This window comes from Psammomys obesus, unplaced genomic scaffold (assembly GCF_907164565.1).
Source record: "Psammomys obesus unplaced genomic scaffold, mPsaObe1.curated_primary_1811, whole genome shotgun sequence".
Lineage (NCBI taxonomy): Eukaryota > Metazoa > Chordata > Mammalia > Rodentia > Muridae > Psammomys > Psammomys obesus.
Genome location: NW_026594428.1, coordinates 15,279,238 through 15,296,589, shown reverse-complemented (window position 1 = coordinate 15,296,589; position 17,352 = coordinate 15,279,238). Strand labels below are relative to the sequence as shown.

Below are 17,352 nucleotides of genomic sequence, written 5' to 3'. Positions count from 1 at the left end.
AGAGAAGAGAAGAGAAGAGAAGAGAAGAGAAGAGAAGAGAAGAGAAGAGAAGAGAAGAGAAGAGAAGAGAAGAGAAGGCTACACTTTCCTTCATCAAAGACCAGAATTTTCTGGCCCCAGTGTCTATGACTTAACCCTATCTCATTCATAGGATTCCTTTGCTTAAGATCTTAAACATTGTTGGAGAACATTCTGTACATTAATTTTCTGTTGTTGTTATTTACAATTTATTCACTTTGTATCCCAGTTGTAGCCCTCGTCCTCATCTCCTCCTGGTCCCACCCTCCTTTCCTCTTCCTCCCTCCCTCCCTCTTCCTCCCTTATTCCTCTTCCCTGGTCCACTGATAGGGGAAGTCCTACTCCCCTACTCTCTGACCTAACAGGTCTTGTCAGGAATGCTTAGATCCTCTTCCTTTGTGGGCTGGCTAGGTGGCCTCACCACTGAGAAGTGATCAAGGAGCAGGCAACTGAGTTCCTGTCAGAGACTGTGGTATATTTACACAACGGAATATTACTCAGCTATTCTGCTTTATTTTTAAGCGACTCACAACAGACTGCTTCACAGAGAACTGGCTCACGCTTAAAAGCTCTTACAATTCCAGAGTCGTGTTATGAAGAAGAAAGAAACATGCTGGGCTCCATCTTTCAGAATCTCACTCTCTATATTGATCTGAGGACCAACACACTGACTGCCAAATCTCCTGGGCTGATGTGAAAAAACCAATTGACCCGGAGGCTCTCCCAAGCATAGCTCACAGGGTACCCCCTGGGAGGCCTACCTTCAGAGGCAGCACCTCCTTGTTTATAGAAAAAAAAGAAGCCATGGCTTTGGTCCAGGAACAAAGCCCAGCTACATTCCCACAGACGCGTTTGGCTGTCTCAATGTTGTAGTCGGCCATTTCAAAGTAAGGATTCAAAAATTCTATCACTTCTTCATTGATCGTGTCTTTGGGGAATTGCTGTGAAAGGAAAATGTAAAATGATGTCAAAATACTTATTTTATGGTGTATATCTGAATTCACATTCTGCTTTCAATGTAACTGAAACTAGTAAGCATAACAAAGCTAGAAAAATCATATGGGTTTATTTTTGGTCAACATCTTAATACTGATTGAAAGTATTAAAGCTGAAAGTGTGGAATGATTGCAAAAGAGGTCTTCCATCATGCACTCTGTCCCCAGCGCAGACATCAGTCTTTGTTAAATACGCTGGCTCTAGCCAAAGAGTAAAGTATTTAGGTGATGATGAACACTAATACAGTTATTAGAATTTCAAAAGCAATAAAAACTTCTTTCCATTAATACTAAATAGGTGAATTATAAACCCATAATATCAACAATGAAAAACAAACAACACAGCTATATTCAGGCTAAGGACATATAGATTTAGCATTTATCAGCAACTAAATGCTTAATAGAGTCAGACAGAAGTTCTATTAAATTCACATAAAATGTGAGAGTAATAACTTGGACATTGCACCTTGAGAATGATGTATTAATTTTTAATCATAGAGCTATCACAAATATGAGAGAATTATTATCTCCTGGAGAAATATAATTTTAAAACACAGCAGAAATGGATTTAGAATGCCTTCCTGCACCAGGAAGGAAAGTCCAGCCATGGTGAAATTGGATGTTAAAAAATAATGTTTTCTCTTCTAAAAGGATTATTATTTTCCAAGTAGAAATAAATCTAGCAACTAGTAATTAAATGGAATAAACCTGCACAAAACATGTATATATATGAACATATATATGTATATGCATATATGTATGCATATTATGTATATATGAATACGTATACATATAACAACAATTAATGAAAATGGAGACTATGAATTTGAAAGAGAGCAAGTAGGGGTGTACATGAGGGTTTTGAGGGAGGAAAGAAAATAGGAAGATGATGTAATTATATGTTCAAAAAAATGAGTAGAATACCCTCTCATTCTGACCTTGCATGTCACAAGTCTCTTTCATGAGACTTAGAAAATAGTAGAGACAGTGCTCCCACAAGCAGTGATCTTCCAGCAAACTCACAAGGGGAAATCTGTAGTCATTCACAAGGAATGTGTTCAAAGTCCAATCTCCCTGTTACTATCTCACAGCTACCTGAACAAGACTATGGCTGGCTGATTTCATAAACTACTTATTTGTACAGCAGAGAGAAAGCACCTTCCAGTCCCATCGCCTCACCAGTCACTTGAATGACATTGAATTGAAAACTGAAGAAAATATGGTGCTAAAGTTGTAGCCTGTGGAATGGATGTGGATTAGGTATTTCCACTTGGTTGTCTCAAGGTCTATATCTGGTAAATAAGACAGCAAAACTTCTGGAAGAAAATGTAAAAGGTTTTATTCTTCCTCAGAAAGAAGCCAAGATCTATATGGAACACAGAAAGTGCTATTAAACAGAATATTAATAAGAAGTCCTACATTAAGATTAAGAACCCCTGCTTAGCAAAAGATAGTACTAACAGAGTGAACAATTAAGCCAGGAAGTGGTTGGAGATATTTGCAGCATTTGTAAAGTATTTGAGATCTAACAGACAAGCAACTTTAGCAATGGGCTGCAGAGATGGCTCAGTGCTTTAACAGTACTTGCCACTCCTGCAAAGGACCTGCATGCCTCACACCCAGGAGGTGGCTCAGCCATCAGCAACTACAGGTCCAGGAATTTGACTTTCTTTTCTGGCCTCTGTGGGTACCAGACACACACATACATGCAAGCAAACACTCACACACATAAAATAAAAATAATTGTGTCTTTAAAATTAGTATAATCCCTAACTGCATTGTATATATTTGTCCTGATACCCAGAGAATAGTCGTTTCTCTTCATCAAAGAAACTTTTCTTTGTAACAGAGATCATTACATAAAACCACAGCAGATTATAATGCAGAGTTGTATAGGCCAGCCCCAATGAATCCAGTTACAAAACAGAAGAGGAGGTAAATTTATTGTAAGAGACAAAGAATCAGAAAGTGTGCTGTGAGGTCATGTCTCCTAGGAATACCAGAAACTACACCCACAAAGTCTCATGACCCACATGGCTGCCCAAATGTGAGCTGAACAAGAAGGACACCAGTAGACACACGAAAGTGGACAAGAGAAACTCCATATGAGCCTTAACTCTACACAAGGAACTACAGGTGACCAAGGAATTCTGAGAGTGGGGGAAATAGTCTTCCCCAGGAGAGAGGAACCCAATTCTAAATGGTTAGCCTGAAAACACATATAGAAGTAACATTATACAGACTGAGCAGGTTGTACTTCTGTATTTAGTGTTATATATGTATATACATATATGCATAGAGCAACAATTAATGAAAACCAATATGATGGAGTGTGTACAAGAGGGTTTTGAGGGAAGAAAAAGAATGGGAAGATGATGTAATTATAAGTTCAAAACAAAACAAATTTGTAAAGTGAGAGGGATCCAAATAAGAACACAAAAATTCCTGAATAGTGTACAAACCCACCAAAAATTGTCAACATCATCAGTTGCCAATGAAATGCAAATTAAGCCCATAACACAAAGAAAACGCTACTGCCACAGGCACAAGGAAAGGGAAAGATGAGAAACAGTGGGGATGTGGGGCGCTGAACAGTCTGTCTTGCTGCTAAGTATACAAGATGACACTTTAAAAAAAAAAAGAAAAATTGTTTCGTAAAGTCTAAAAATAAGTGACTAAATGTATACAATCTATGGCTCAGAAATCCTACTCCTACAAATAGGGCCAACAGAAATGCCTAATATTTCTCCCTGTGTATCAGTACAGACAGAAGATACATTTATAATAGCCAAAACTTAGTAACAACCCCAAAACTCCTTCAATAGTCCAGTAGGCAAATCACAGCATATCACATTTCACACTGGTGTTAATGCAAAAGAGTTCATGAAAATGACTGCAAACATTTAAAAAAAAAAAATCTAACCCCTAGTTGTTAACTCATTTTAATGTCAATTGCATATACCCACAAAGATTTTTATTTAAAATAAAGGCAACCTGTGGTCAAAGCTCAGTTTCTTCTTGCTTTACTAAGCTTCCTATCATCTACACTTTGTAGGTGATTGGCACCAACTGCACCTGCCTGGCATAATTCTACAGAATGCCGTGTGGTTTGCTTTTCCCTGATCTGTGTCCCCAGCATCACTTTTTGGAGCTTGAAACTGGTCTTCCTGGAGTAATTATCCTGTGCAAACACTAAAAACCATTATCTTTATTCTCATCATTTTTCTTTATTTTCTTCCTCAAAATAAAATCTAATCATTATATACTTACCACACCGCAGTGCACATTCATATACTGGAAAGTGACAACTGAAAATGAATGCAAAGTTGCCTTTTGAAACAATAAGAATAAATCTATATAGTGAATGCAGGTCAAAGCAAGGCTTTCACAACAGATGATGTCATATATGTTAATTTCCAGACAGGCAATAATGATGATCAAGAGAAAAAAATAATATTTACTTTGTAGGAAGTAGCTGACTGTGTTTAAGTATGAAATAAATTCTAAATATATTCTGCTTTTGGTGATGATTAATCTGTCCATGCACATTCATCAAGTGGTACACTTAAAGGCTGTGCATTACATATGCAACAAAATTAAGAATATACAATTACTCATCCAATAGTACTACTGTTGACATCAAACTGTAAAAAGAGCACAGGCAGTAGATTCTTGGTATCTATAGACTCCAAAGCAAACCAAAAATATTCATGAGAAATATCATGTCTGTATTGAACATATAAAAGATTCTTTCTCTTCACTGTCCTCTAAACAATATAGTATAACAAAGTAGACATGGTGGCAATGGAGAGGCTGAGTCAGGTGTATTGTGATTTCAAGTAGGATATATAGTGAGATCTCTAACAAGAACAAACTGTATAGCAATTATCCGTGAAGCGCTTACACTGTGTTAGGATCATAAATAATCTAGCAGTCATTTACAGCACTCAGGAGAGCATGCAAGGATATACGCAAAGCCTATGTCATTTTACATAAGGAACTTGATCATCCTTGCATTTCCGCATCCACTGGGAGTCCTGAAAATACTGAGGGATAACTGTTTTTATATGCAGATTTTATACATATATATAGTGTCATTAGAATGACTTTGCCAACTTTTATTGGAGTTTATGTGTCAACATAGTTGACAACAGCCAGAAAAAAATCTAACATTCGTGACTTATGTTTGAAAGAGAAAATTCTACTATGAAAGAGTACTCACATGCATTTCCAAAATATATATGTAGAATAAATTACTTTTAGAAATGAATTCTGTTAAAAGATTCAGCTATGACAGTTAACTCTTAGTCAAACTAAGGTCACCTCATAGTTTGTTCTTATGGGAAGACCCACCTGTAGGTTCTGGAGAAAGTTTCCTGCAGTCATCAGTTTTAAAGATTCCTGCCAGGAAGGCATGGTGCAGTTTTTGTCCACGTCAATTTTCACGGCATTGACCTTCCTCTGAAACAGCAGCAGCACACAGTCCATAATCCGCATGATGAGGTGAGGGGGTCGGCCCAGTGTGCGCACTGTGGCGATGTCAGAGGGCTTGATGGTCTGTGGGATGGAAGGGGAGAGCATCCAAACTCAGATACAAAAACGCAGGCAAACAACCTTTCATGTATGAAGGCCACTTTTCAACAAAAGTCAAGCAAAACTTTTAAGAGTCATAGGTGTAGGTCCACGTTAAAGCCAAAAGAAATGAATGTCCTACAAAGTCAAAATTCTTTACAATTTTCATATTATTATTATTTACAATTTATTCACATTGTATCTCAGTTGTAGTCCCTTCCCTCGTCTTCTCCCAATCACTTCCTCCCTATCCCTCGTCCCTAGTCTACTGATAGGGGAAGTCCTATTCCCCTACTGTCTGACCCTAGCCTTTCAGGTCCAATCAGGACTGCCTGGATCCTCTTAGTCTGTAGGCTCACTGGGTCGCCCCAACAGGGAGAAGTCATCAGGAGCAGGCAACCGAGTTCATGTCAGAGACTGTATCTTCTCCCCTTATTAGGGAACCCCCATGGAGACTGAGCTGTCTATGGGTTACATCTGAGCAGAAGGTTTAGGTCCTCTCTATGCATGGTCTTTGGTTGATGCATCAGTCTCTGCAGTCCCCCTGGGTCCAACTTTTTTGGCATTGTTGGTCTCCTTGTGAGGCCCCTGTCCCCTCAGAGTTCCTCTATATCCCCTCTTCTTCCATAAGACTCTCTGTGCTCTGTCCAAAGTTTTGCTGTGAGTCTGTGTATCTTTGATCCCCTGCTGTGTGGAGTCTTTTAGAGGACATCTGTGGTAGGCTCCCATCCTGTTCCCAGAAGCAGAAAGACAAGCATAATATATACTCACTTATATGTGAATATAAGCCATATAATATTGGGTAAACATACTAAAATCTACAGACCTAAAAAAGCTAAACAGGGAGGACCCTAGAGAAGATGCTTAATTTTCATTCAGAAGGGAAAACAGAATAGACACCAGAAGTGGTACAATTATTTTTTTTAATTTGCTTACAAACCTGCAGGTTTCATTCTTAATTGCTAAGAAATTGTATTGTTCATTATGTAATGGGAGTGGTGTGTATATGAGAGTGCAGATGTCTGTGAAGGTCAGAGCCCCACATCCCTCTAGAACTGGAGTTATAAGAAGTTACCATCCACCTACTAGGTGTGCTTAGAAACAGAACCTGAGTCTTCTGCAAGATCCGCACGTGCTTGGAATGGCTGAGCTGTCACTTCAGAAACCTAGTTATAAGTTCCTTAATAACATTTTTCCTACATAGATAGCTTGGTTGACCCTTGTCATTCCTACATTCCTCCTCTCCCCCCACCCTTCTGTCCCCCTTTTGAACACTGAACACTTATACCCCCAGCAGTCTCCATTCCATTCTCACATCCCAATACCCTCTCCACTTCCTTCCCTTAAAGCCTTGTTTATTAGTTTTTTAATTCACGGAACTGGAATTTTATATTTCGTGAGACACCCCAGGCTTGTAAGACACGCCCATGGTCTCTCCCGCTCGCAGATCCTAGTTTCTGGTTTTCATATATGCGCGGGTTTTACTCATGTGGGGTTGGGTGTGCTTAGAGACCAAATTTTTACAATCCTAACAAGCAGCAGGAGGAGAGAAATGTTGGTGAACACATATGGAGCTGTGACAGCCCAGAACATGTACAGACTTCTTTGTGTTAAAAAAAAAAAAGTGCTCTAAAACAAAACAGTCAGCATTTAAGTAGTTATCAGGGTTTGAGATGAGGAAAAATACTGTATTCACAGGGCCTTTCCCTCATTAGCTATGTAGGTCAAGAATCTGCCTCTCTCTAAAGCAACTCAGACTGTCACAGTGGACTGACACCAGAGGGTAGCCCTGGGGCTGACAGGTTGAATAATTAGAGGTTTCTTAGCTGGGAATTGACCTTTAAATGAAGGGAGTTGGGCAATTTGAAATTCACACAGCTCTCAGAAAGGTTCTACTCCAATTCCAGCACAGATATTCTTATGCAGCAAATTACTTAATAATCAGCTGCTTTTGGTTGGTAACAGTCTCTCTGCTGAACTTTTAATGAAATCAGCATTGGGGGAAAAAGATGCATCTAGCACAGGCTTCTTTTCAGAACAAAACAGTTCACATCCCTGTGTGTCTGTGTCTTGAAGCTCTGCATCCCCCGTCAGAGCATGAACTTTCTCTGAAGATGGAGTGCACACTCACACTCCGCTTGGTGATTTGCTGTGAAGAGCTGTGTTTCAACATACCAGCATTTCTGAAAGCTAGGCAGCTAGAAAAGAAAATTGGAGGAGATGAACTGAAAAATGTCAAACCCTTATTTGAGACATGTGACTTCTGAAGGAGGGAATGGGAGCAACAGCCATTGGGAAACTAGGATTAAGTTACACTTTTACAAAAATGCATCACTTACTTATGTTGACAGTTGTGCTCTTATGACAGGCACTGGGTAAAGGAGCTGGAGCTGATGTTGTACCTAGAGACCAATGTGTTTCTGATAAATATTGAATTCAATTTTCTGCAGGTACAGTAATATGAGTCTATGTAAGACCCTATACTTCATGTCAATATAACAGTTATTTGCCACTTGAACATACTTTATTTTTGCTGACAGCTCGTTATAGTTTGATTAAGGTGGGAAGGGACACATACTTCTTTTAAATGATTTATTTACTTGTTTATTTTATGTGTATGCATGTCTCATGCTTATCTAGTTCCAACAGAGGTCAGAGGAGGAAGTTGGGTCCCCAGAACTGAAATGATGGATAGTTATGAGCTACTGTGCAGGTGCTGAGACAAGATCCTCCAACAGCAAGTTCTCTAAACCATTAAGCTATCTCTTCAGCTCCATGGGACATATTCTTTGTTATTGGCTTTTTTCAGATTGACATAGTCTGATGATGCAGTGTTAATGTATCTGGAGTTTTCTAAGGACAGATTGGCAAGACCAGTTTTCAATATCTCAGAAACACAAAGACACGGTAAGATACACGTAGGGTCGATAAAGAAAATAATAGCATTCTCTTCTAGACATGTTCCTGTGGTTTGGTTGCAAAGTGTCCTTCAAAAGTCCAGGACTGGTCCCCAGGGTGATGCTGGACGTGCAGGAGCCCTTTGTAGGTGGGACACAGGAGAAAACCATCACTGAGTCCTGCCCTTTTGAAGGGCACACTGGGACTTTAGCTGCTTCCCTCTTCTTTGTTTTCCTGGTCAAAAAGTGAGCAGTTTTGTTCCATGTTCCTCAGCCATATAATGCTGCCTCCTACCAGACTCAAAGCACTAAAAATGTAAATTAAAACAGGCCTGGTTTCTTCACACCTGTATTATCTTTAGTACTTTTGTTATAGTAACAGAAATTTCACTTGCATATGCCTGATCTTACGTACACATAGACATACTCCTTACTTCTGCTCCCACATATGTCTATACCAGGGGTTATATGATGCAGGATATTTTAGCTATAGAGAACTGCAATTTAGAAGAAGAGTAGAAACATCTTACAATATGAACAGAAGATGCCAACTCTTAACTCTTAGGGAAATGCTGGCCTTCTTTTAAAAAGCAATACGTAAGAAGCTTTATGCTCTAGTTCTATGGTTTTACGTACCCTGAATTTAACAATGTTTTAAAGTTCTGGTGCAGTGCCCTTATCCTCTCTGTTGATCAGATACAGCTGAAGTGACAATACTGTAGAAGAGGAAGGCTGCCATATCCATAGATCTAAGGGGCTAAAGACCCAGAAGGGCTTGATGAATAGAGGGGGCTAGTTTAGCCAGAGTCCGGGGGAGTGAGAAACAATTATGTAACAAATGTCAGATGCAAGTATAGTATAGACAGTCAGTGATAAAGAGAAGGCAATATCTCCATTATCTAAATAGATGGGAAATGCATGTAGCTTTGTTATTGTTGTTTGTGATACTGGGAACTAAACTCAAAGCCTCATATATACCAAGCAGGAACTCCACCACTGAGCTATATTATAGGGCCATAAATGCCTAAAGAAAAAAAGCAAAACAAAATACAAACAAGCAAACAAACAAAACCGAAAGACTTGGATCAAAAAGTGTTGGAAATTTCTCAGGCATCATGCTAAGAAAGTGGTAAGAGAACTTAAACTCATTATCAAGCAATGATCCATGCCCAAACGAGGTCCAAAAGCTTGAGTTAGCAGTGGACATGCAGCATAATTGTTTTTTTGTTTTTTCATCCATTTCTAAGCCAGGATCAATAGCCTAAGGGAATAGATGAGTAGAAATGAATTAAAGGTAATCTTTAAAAAGGAATCCTACATCGATCCTTCCACACTGACCTGCCCTACAGGTCACTGTTTAGCACACAGAACTTATTATACTTCTCAAAATACCACTTTCTTTGTTATTTTATCAGTTCTATTATAGTCACACAATTGCACTTGACTGTGCTGGAAGCTACTCCACCTCATTAATGGGCTGCATTACATCCGCACTCTTTATTTGGACAATTCACAAACAGGATCAAGAGGAAGCTTCACCTCATAGACCACCCACTTCAAAGTCTCCAGCGGGTCAGGAAACATTTTGTAAATGTCATGCAACTTACCTGCTGTCACACGGACTTTTAATGAAAAAGTGGAAGTAACAACACAAGACTCTTGGCTGCCATTCTGTGACAGAGCTCATTATTCCCTTAAAAAATGAGCACAAGATGTCAATCTGTCTGTGTGAGATCTAGAGGGCTGATTTTGGTAGTCTCTGCAGACCCTGTGGCTAGAGCTTTGGTTTTGCCCATATCACTTCCTTGGAAGTACCTGCCACTTCCCTCAGATTCACCTGGAGTGCGGCTTCTGCCTCTTCTAGGGCTGGCTTTGCTGCCTCTAGTTTCTCTTCCGCGATGGCTTTGTCCTTAGAGATGCTGTCCACAATGGCCTGTGCTTTGTCCTTCACCTTCTGTACCTCAGCCTTGACCTTCTCAGCAGCCTGTGCTTTCATTGTGACTTCTTTTAAGACCTAGTTGAATAGAAGAAAAAAAATCTCATCTCGTTTTGCAGGCAGCACACGTTTCTTTGCCTTGGAATGTCGATTTTGTCCACTTACCTGTTTTCATACAGAACAATACGTAGTTTACTAGAACAGAGATACATATCTGAGAGTCCATGGCTGCCCACCTACCGTGTCAGCTTTAGCATTGGCCACTTGTAGTTCCTTTTCTTTTACTGCCAGTTCTTTGCTCAGGGCTGCAACTGATTCCGAAGCTTCTTTCAGTTTTTCCAATCCAGTATTCATTCTGGGGTTGAAAAATCCATGCAAGCAATGTTTAAATTTACGGCAAGTGCTGTTGTTTCCAAGTGTCATTTCACTAGTAAGAACAGCAGCATTATATTTAAGGAGTGAGAATATATAATAAAGCAAACCTGAAACAGCCTCACCTAGGCGGTCTGTCTAGGTTTGGTTCCAACTGGCACGTGCATGTTCACCACCGAATGAAGAATGAATGCACAAACATGGGTGCACAAAGGCATGCGCAGAGCATGAGGAGCCACCATGATCAAGACTACACCACCCCCACCCAGGGCCTACTAACAATGTACTCCAAGTGTTCAAAGCTTTGTTTCCGTGGAAGGAAAATAACTTCTTTTATTTTTCTCTTCAAAAATAGTCCAATAAAATTAAAATGAGTTAGGACTTGAGTTCAAGAAACTAAAATTTAAACTAGAACAGGTGTCAACTAGCTACCTGCATAGATCTGAAATAATGTTTTCTAGAAGATAAGAGGCCTTGGAGCCATTTAGTCAACAACCCATGGACCACTTAAATGTAATCTTGCCTTCTACCCGGGGATGCCTCACATGGCTATCTTGGGTAGTTCTGGCCACTTTCTGGCAGAAAAATGTGAATGTTGAGAAAATATGACACAAAGCAGTGATATTTGGGTCCAAACTTCAGTAACACAGGATATTCACTTTGCATTGACCATAATCATCAGCCCAACCCTTCTACCCTGGCCACAAAGAGGACTAGGATGCTCGGAATAAGAGGACATAGAATCTGTATTCTCCCCTTCCTTTCACATCTGTTATGTAATTCTGTCAATCGAGAACATAAAAAGTGGCAGTCCATTTAAGACCCCTGGAAATACTATCATATTACACAACAATAGAGGCCCCAGGAGCCCAAGCGAATACTCCGCACGGCTCTAAAAGAGGATTCCAAACCTCAGTACCAATGACATCTGGACTGGATGATTTTTTGGTCAGGGGACTGCTGTGACCTCTGTCCTTTGGTGATTATGAAAACATCTGTTACAGTCTAAGGGACTGGAACTTTCGTTGAACCTCACAGAGTAAATAACACATTTTGTGTTCACTTAAGTCTGATCCTGCTGTGTAGTCTGCCTGTTTGTTTAACCTACCTTTAAAAGAAAAATCTAATAACCAGCCCTACAGGTCTTGCATTTCACATTTAATCAACTTTTACAATCTAAGCTAGTGTATAGCTTCAATCTTAAGATACGAACTTTTCCATGCCCCTGATCCAGAGAGAAATGCATGTGTATACCAATGATATGGTAACAAATGCTCAAAACACAATATTTTGAAAGCAACGTTACACAATATATATCCATTATAAATGCTGGAAATAGCATACAGATATTATTTGATAGTATTTATTTGTTTGTTATATGGGTCAGTTGGACTCAGTTGATGTCAGTGATTTAATACCTTTTAAGACCCTGTTAAAATTTTCTATAAAGTATCTCTCATTTTTCCCCATTTGATATTCTCTGTGCTGTTCAATAAATAAAGAGTAAAAGCTCTTTCTTAGGGACAGATGTGGACATGAGGACAGACAAGACAAGACAACATTCAGGCAAGTACTATTCAGACTCATAAACAGATAAATTTTAGATGAGAGAGACAGTGGGAGACACAGGAAGAGGAGAAGAGAGCACAAATCTGAGTTCATTATTGACCAAACTACTCCAAGGGAAAGTGCTTTTATTTCTTTGCTTTATGCAACATTGATGCATTTTTGGTACACTGAGGTTAACATTAATGCATTTGTAATAATGAATTTTGGTGACCCATATAAGGAATGTGCTAAAACTGATGCACTGTCCTTTAGGTACCAATAGTGTTGACCCCATACTACCCTACCTTTAGAAGCCCATCTGTGACAGCCGACAGTGTCTCTGGTCCCTTCAAACTGTATCCAAGCAACAATTTGGCCCTGGGAGAAGAACTAGTGCTTCAAGATGACTCTTGTTTGACCTTCACACTCACCTGTTGGCCAGGCTTTGCACTTCCATGTGTTTTTCCCCATATATGAATTTATAGGCCTGAATAAAGGAGAGGTATGATTTGGGAGTCACGTGGGTAGAGCGCCGGAACCTCTGGAAATAATCAGAACACTTCTCAGCCACCCCATCCTGAAAGGAGCCCATACACTCGACCACTTCCTTCTTGATTTCCACACTGCAGTTGATATTGTAGGATGAGAGGAAGTGTTCCGACACTAGGAAAAGTAAAAAGATGACAGTGTGAAACAGGAACACCAATTGCCGGTTTCAAGGTTGTCTGGCTGTGTTTAAAAGAGTCCTTTATTTCCTAGGTCCGAATGTAGTCTTTGTTGCCCCAGGAAGTAATAGCTTTCAGTACTTTGGGTCCCAGACCTAAGACATCAGCAAGTTTATTGTCCCTTTCAAATATAACACCATAAAAACTTTAGACTTGTCACCATTTCCTTGCTTTCTGGAGCTTGCATAGAGCAGTCTCCTCTATGCCAGCCTGCTTTATAGGTTACCCAAGAAAAAAAGTGATACAAATACCTGAGACATCAGTGCTCACCTGCCACTCAGACCCACTTATTCTTTTTTCTAACTTGGAACTTGTCAGGCCTTTAATTCTCTTCCACTCAAGCTGCCCTTGTCATGCGGAAATGTTTACTGCATTTGTTTTTCAGTGCAGTAATCTGCCCTTAAAAGCTGTGACTGGTCATTTGTGATCAGACCTAATTTACAGAACCCTTTTAGAGATGTCTGGGTAAAACTCTTCCTATTAGAGACTTTTACCTTGCCCATGAGGTCTAACAGTGAATCTATTATAAAGACGCACTCATGTGATAAGCACAAGCCTGTTATGGGCAGGGTGGCAAATGCCTTTGATCCCAGTACTGAGGAGATTGAGGCAGGTAGATCGCTTGAGTTTAAGCCCAGTCGGGTCTATATAATGAGCTCTACTATAGTGAGCCCATGTCTCATGCAACCAAAAATAATAAGCCATATAGTAAAATCAAATCTATTGTCACATATGTACTGTGTTCTCACTGTTTATCCATGACTGAAATGGGTGAGAGAGAAATATAAGACACAGTCCGAACTTCATAGAATGTTTCAAAGATTATGTATAATATATTTTTAAGTTATTGTAAGTATTTTTATAAGAAATATCCTATGTGTATAAGAACTGAAAATGGAAATATGACCAATATAAGTAGCAGAGAAAGAAAAAACAATCTAGTGAGCCAGAGATAGATAGCATAGACTATTCTTAAATAGTAGCCTTTTAGCACTAATATCTGATCAGTAAATTAAGTTCTCAGTGGAAGATAACAGAGACCACTCATCAAATTGCTTGAAAATAAAATTTACTAAATACTAAAGGGCAAGAAATTAAAAGATCTGTGACTCACTCATGTTTCCCAAACAAGTTAATCAAGTGTTGTAAAGAACAGCTCAAATCCCAGTAAGTTTAAATCTAGGCATTGGAAACATGAAGGATTCATACCTTTGAAAGAATTGTTGTTTATTTTTGCAATGTTAGGCATGAAGGCCAGAGCCTCACATATGATAGACAAGCGTCCTACCATGAGCTTTCTCTTCAGACATTCTAGGAAAGTTTACAGGTATTAGCCACTTAATGCTCTTTTAAATTGGGAATATTACCCAAAATCTAAATAAAATGCTAACATTAAATACAAAAATGAAAATGGGTTAAGTATTCCTCATTTAAAATATTTGTTCTAAAACCTTTTTTTTAGCATTAAGCAGCTGCTTAAAATGTTTTAGATTTCAAGTCATTAGTGATTTTCAAATTAATGTTTAATCTTTATTTCTAAATTTTTGATAGAGATAATACTAAATTCAAAATTAATATTCTTAAAAGGGGCATAAAGAGTTAAGAGGGTAGAGACCAGACCTTGGTAGAGCAAGGGCAAGAAGACAGAGTGACAGTAGAGAAAAGAGAAACTGGGGTTGTGGTATCTCTGTGACAAGATGGAGATCCAAGTCACGGTATGTTCCTGGGAGGATATGATGGGGACTCAAGCAGAGACTCTTAGTAGCAGAAGCCACAGGAACTGAACAGGACAACCACTAACTAGACTAGTCCCCTAGCAGAGAGAGGGGAACACCAACCCACCCACAAAATCTTCAAGCCAAAATTTACCCTGCCTACAAGATGGAGTAGAGATTGAGGGAATGCCCAACTGATGCCTGGCTCAACCAAAGACCCACCCTTTGGGAGAGTGCCAACCCCTGACATCATGAATGATACTCTGTTAAGCTTGCATACAGGAGCTTGTCAGAGTTATCCTCTGAGAAACTACCCAGCAGTGCTTCAAAATAGATGCTGAGACTAACAGCCAAACATTGAGTAATGCATAGGGAGTCTGGTGGAAAAGTAGGAGGAAAGGGAAAAGAACCTGAAGGTGACAGAAGCTCCACAAGAAGACCAACAGAGCCAACTAACCAGGACCCAGAGGAGCTTGCCGAGACTGAAGCATCGACCAAGGTCTTTTCATGAACTGGACTTAGGCCCCCTACAAAGATCTAGCATATGGGCAGCTTAGGCCTCATGTGGATCTCTAATAAGGGAAGTGGGGACTGCATCAGACATGGACTAACTTGGTAGCTTTTTGATCACTTTCTCCTGGCGGACTGCCTTACCAGGCCACAGGGGACTAGGCCATGCTCAGTCCTGATGCAACTTGATGAGCTGGGGTGAATGGGAAAAGGAATTCCCCTTTCCTGATGAATAGGCAAGGGGGTAAGGAGAAGGAAAGAGAGTGGGACTGGAAGGGTAGGAAGGATGGGGCAACAAACAGGATGTAAAGTGAATAAAAAATAAATTGATTTAAAAAAACATCCTTAGGAGAATTGAAATAATACTTTTTCTAGAAACCTCATCATAAATTTTCTTTGTGTATGTATGTGTGTATGGGTGTGTGTGTGTGTGTGTGTGTGTGTGTGTGTGTGTGTGTGTGTGTGATTTATGTACAGACTGAGACAGTTAAGTACAAGTGTAGAGGCCTGAGGAGGCCATTGGGATCCTGCTGTATCACTCTCTGCCTCGTTCATTTGAGACAGGCCCTTGCACTGAATCTGCAGCTACGCTGGCATCCAGCAAACCCTAGTGGGTCCTTCCCTTCCTTTCCCCAACACACACACACAACGGTGGGATTACAGCGACACCTGGGTTTTTACATGGAGTCTAAGGATTACCAAGTTTTTTTTTTTTTTTTTCATGCCAGGGCAGCAGTAAAGCCAATGAGAGAAAATCCTTCTGGTCAACTTAGAGACCTAACATTTCAGGTGGGCCTGGTCAACCACCTGGCCAAAGTAAAATAAGAAGGTGAGTTCACCTTGCACCGTGGTAAAGGAGGGGAGGAATAATAAGTTCTTTAATGAGATGATGTATTTTTCCTTTCCAGAGTTTTTCATCCCTAGCTTACACAGCAGTTCACTAGGCCACAACCAAGCAGCTCTATAAGGCTGCCTGCTTTTCTAAATGATCCAGAAAAGTGTAACTTCTCCTTCTATCTCTTTTCTAAGCACACTTTCCCTAACACTCTGGGCTTCCCCAACATCTTTGGCTTCCTTACTCTTTCTCCAAAGTTCCCTCCCCACAATCTGGCTGCTTGTACATCACTTGTCTGACCTGCATGCCAGCTTAGCCAAGGTCAGACAAGTGATGTACAAGGGGAAAGTCCGGCCTTCTACCTTTTCTCCTGGGCAGCTGCTGAGATATATAGCTCTCTCATTCTAGGTTTTTGTTTGCTTTTAATATATAATAAAAGTGTCTTTAAGCTTTTGTTTGAGTTCATTCTTAAGATCTTTCATTAATGAGACCCAGGTAGAGATGTGGATTTTTCCCTGTGACACTTATCAACCTAATCTCTGTGTATTAAAATACCTGTTATGAAGGTTAGGAGCATGCCACAGAGGGCCTCTGGAGGGCTTTGCCCTGCAAACTATCAAAGCAGATGGTGAGAATTATGGCCAACTGTTGGGCAGAGTGCATGGAATCTTATGAAAGAAGTGGGAAATGGTAGGATCTGGAGAGGACAGGAACTCCACAAGTTGAGCAACAGAACCAGAAAATTTGAACACGGGTCTTTCCAGAGACTCATATTCTAACCAAGTACCATGCATGGAGGTGGCCTAGAGCTTCTGCACGGATGTGGCCCATGGCAATTCAGTGTCCTGGTGGGTTCCATAGTTATGGGAGGAGGGACTGCCTCTGACCTGAACTGATGGTCCTGCTCTTTGATCACCTCCCCCTGAGTGGGGAGCAGCTTTGCCGGGCCACAGAGGATGATAATGCAGCCACTCCTGATGAGATCTGATGGACTAGGATCAGAGGGAAGGAGAGGGGGACCTCCCCATCAGTGGACTTGGGGATGGTCATGCATGGAGAAGGAGGAGGGAGGTGGGCTTGGGAGGGAAGGAGGGAGGGGTTTATGGGGGGATACGGGGTGAATAAAGTGTAATTAATAAGAGTTTAAAAATACCTGTTATATATATATTTTATATATATATGTATATATATATATATATATATATATATATATATATATATATATATAT

At 40.0% G+C, this 17,352-nt stretch overlaps 1 protein-coding gene across 1 annotated transcript in view; it reads right to left on the bottom strand.

Annotated features, from left to right (window-relative positions):
• Dnah5 (dynein axonemal heavy chain 5) overlaps positions 1 to 17,352 on the bottom strand; it is a 298,260-nt gene that overhangs the window by 56,738 nt on the left and 224,170 nt on the right. Inside the window, exons 55-59 of the mRNA XM_055619009.1 lie at positions 12,770 to 13,001; positions 10,659 to 10,773; positions 10,320 to 10,496; positions 5,367 to 5,570; positions 780 to 959 (exon numbers count right to left, since the gene is read on the bottom strand). Of these exons, the coding sequence (XP_055474984.1) occupies positions 780 to 959; positions 5,367 to 5,570; positions 10,320 to 10,496; positions 10,659 to 10,773; positions 12,770 to 13,001 (908 nt within the window). The remainder of the gene's footprint in view (positions 1 to 779; positions 960 to 5,366; positions 5,571 to 10,319; positions 10,497 to 10,658; positions 10,774 to 12,769; positions 13,002 to 17,352) is intronic.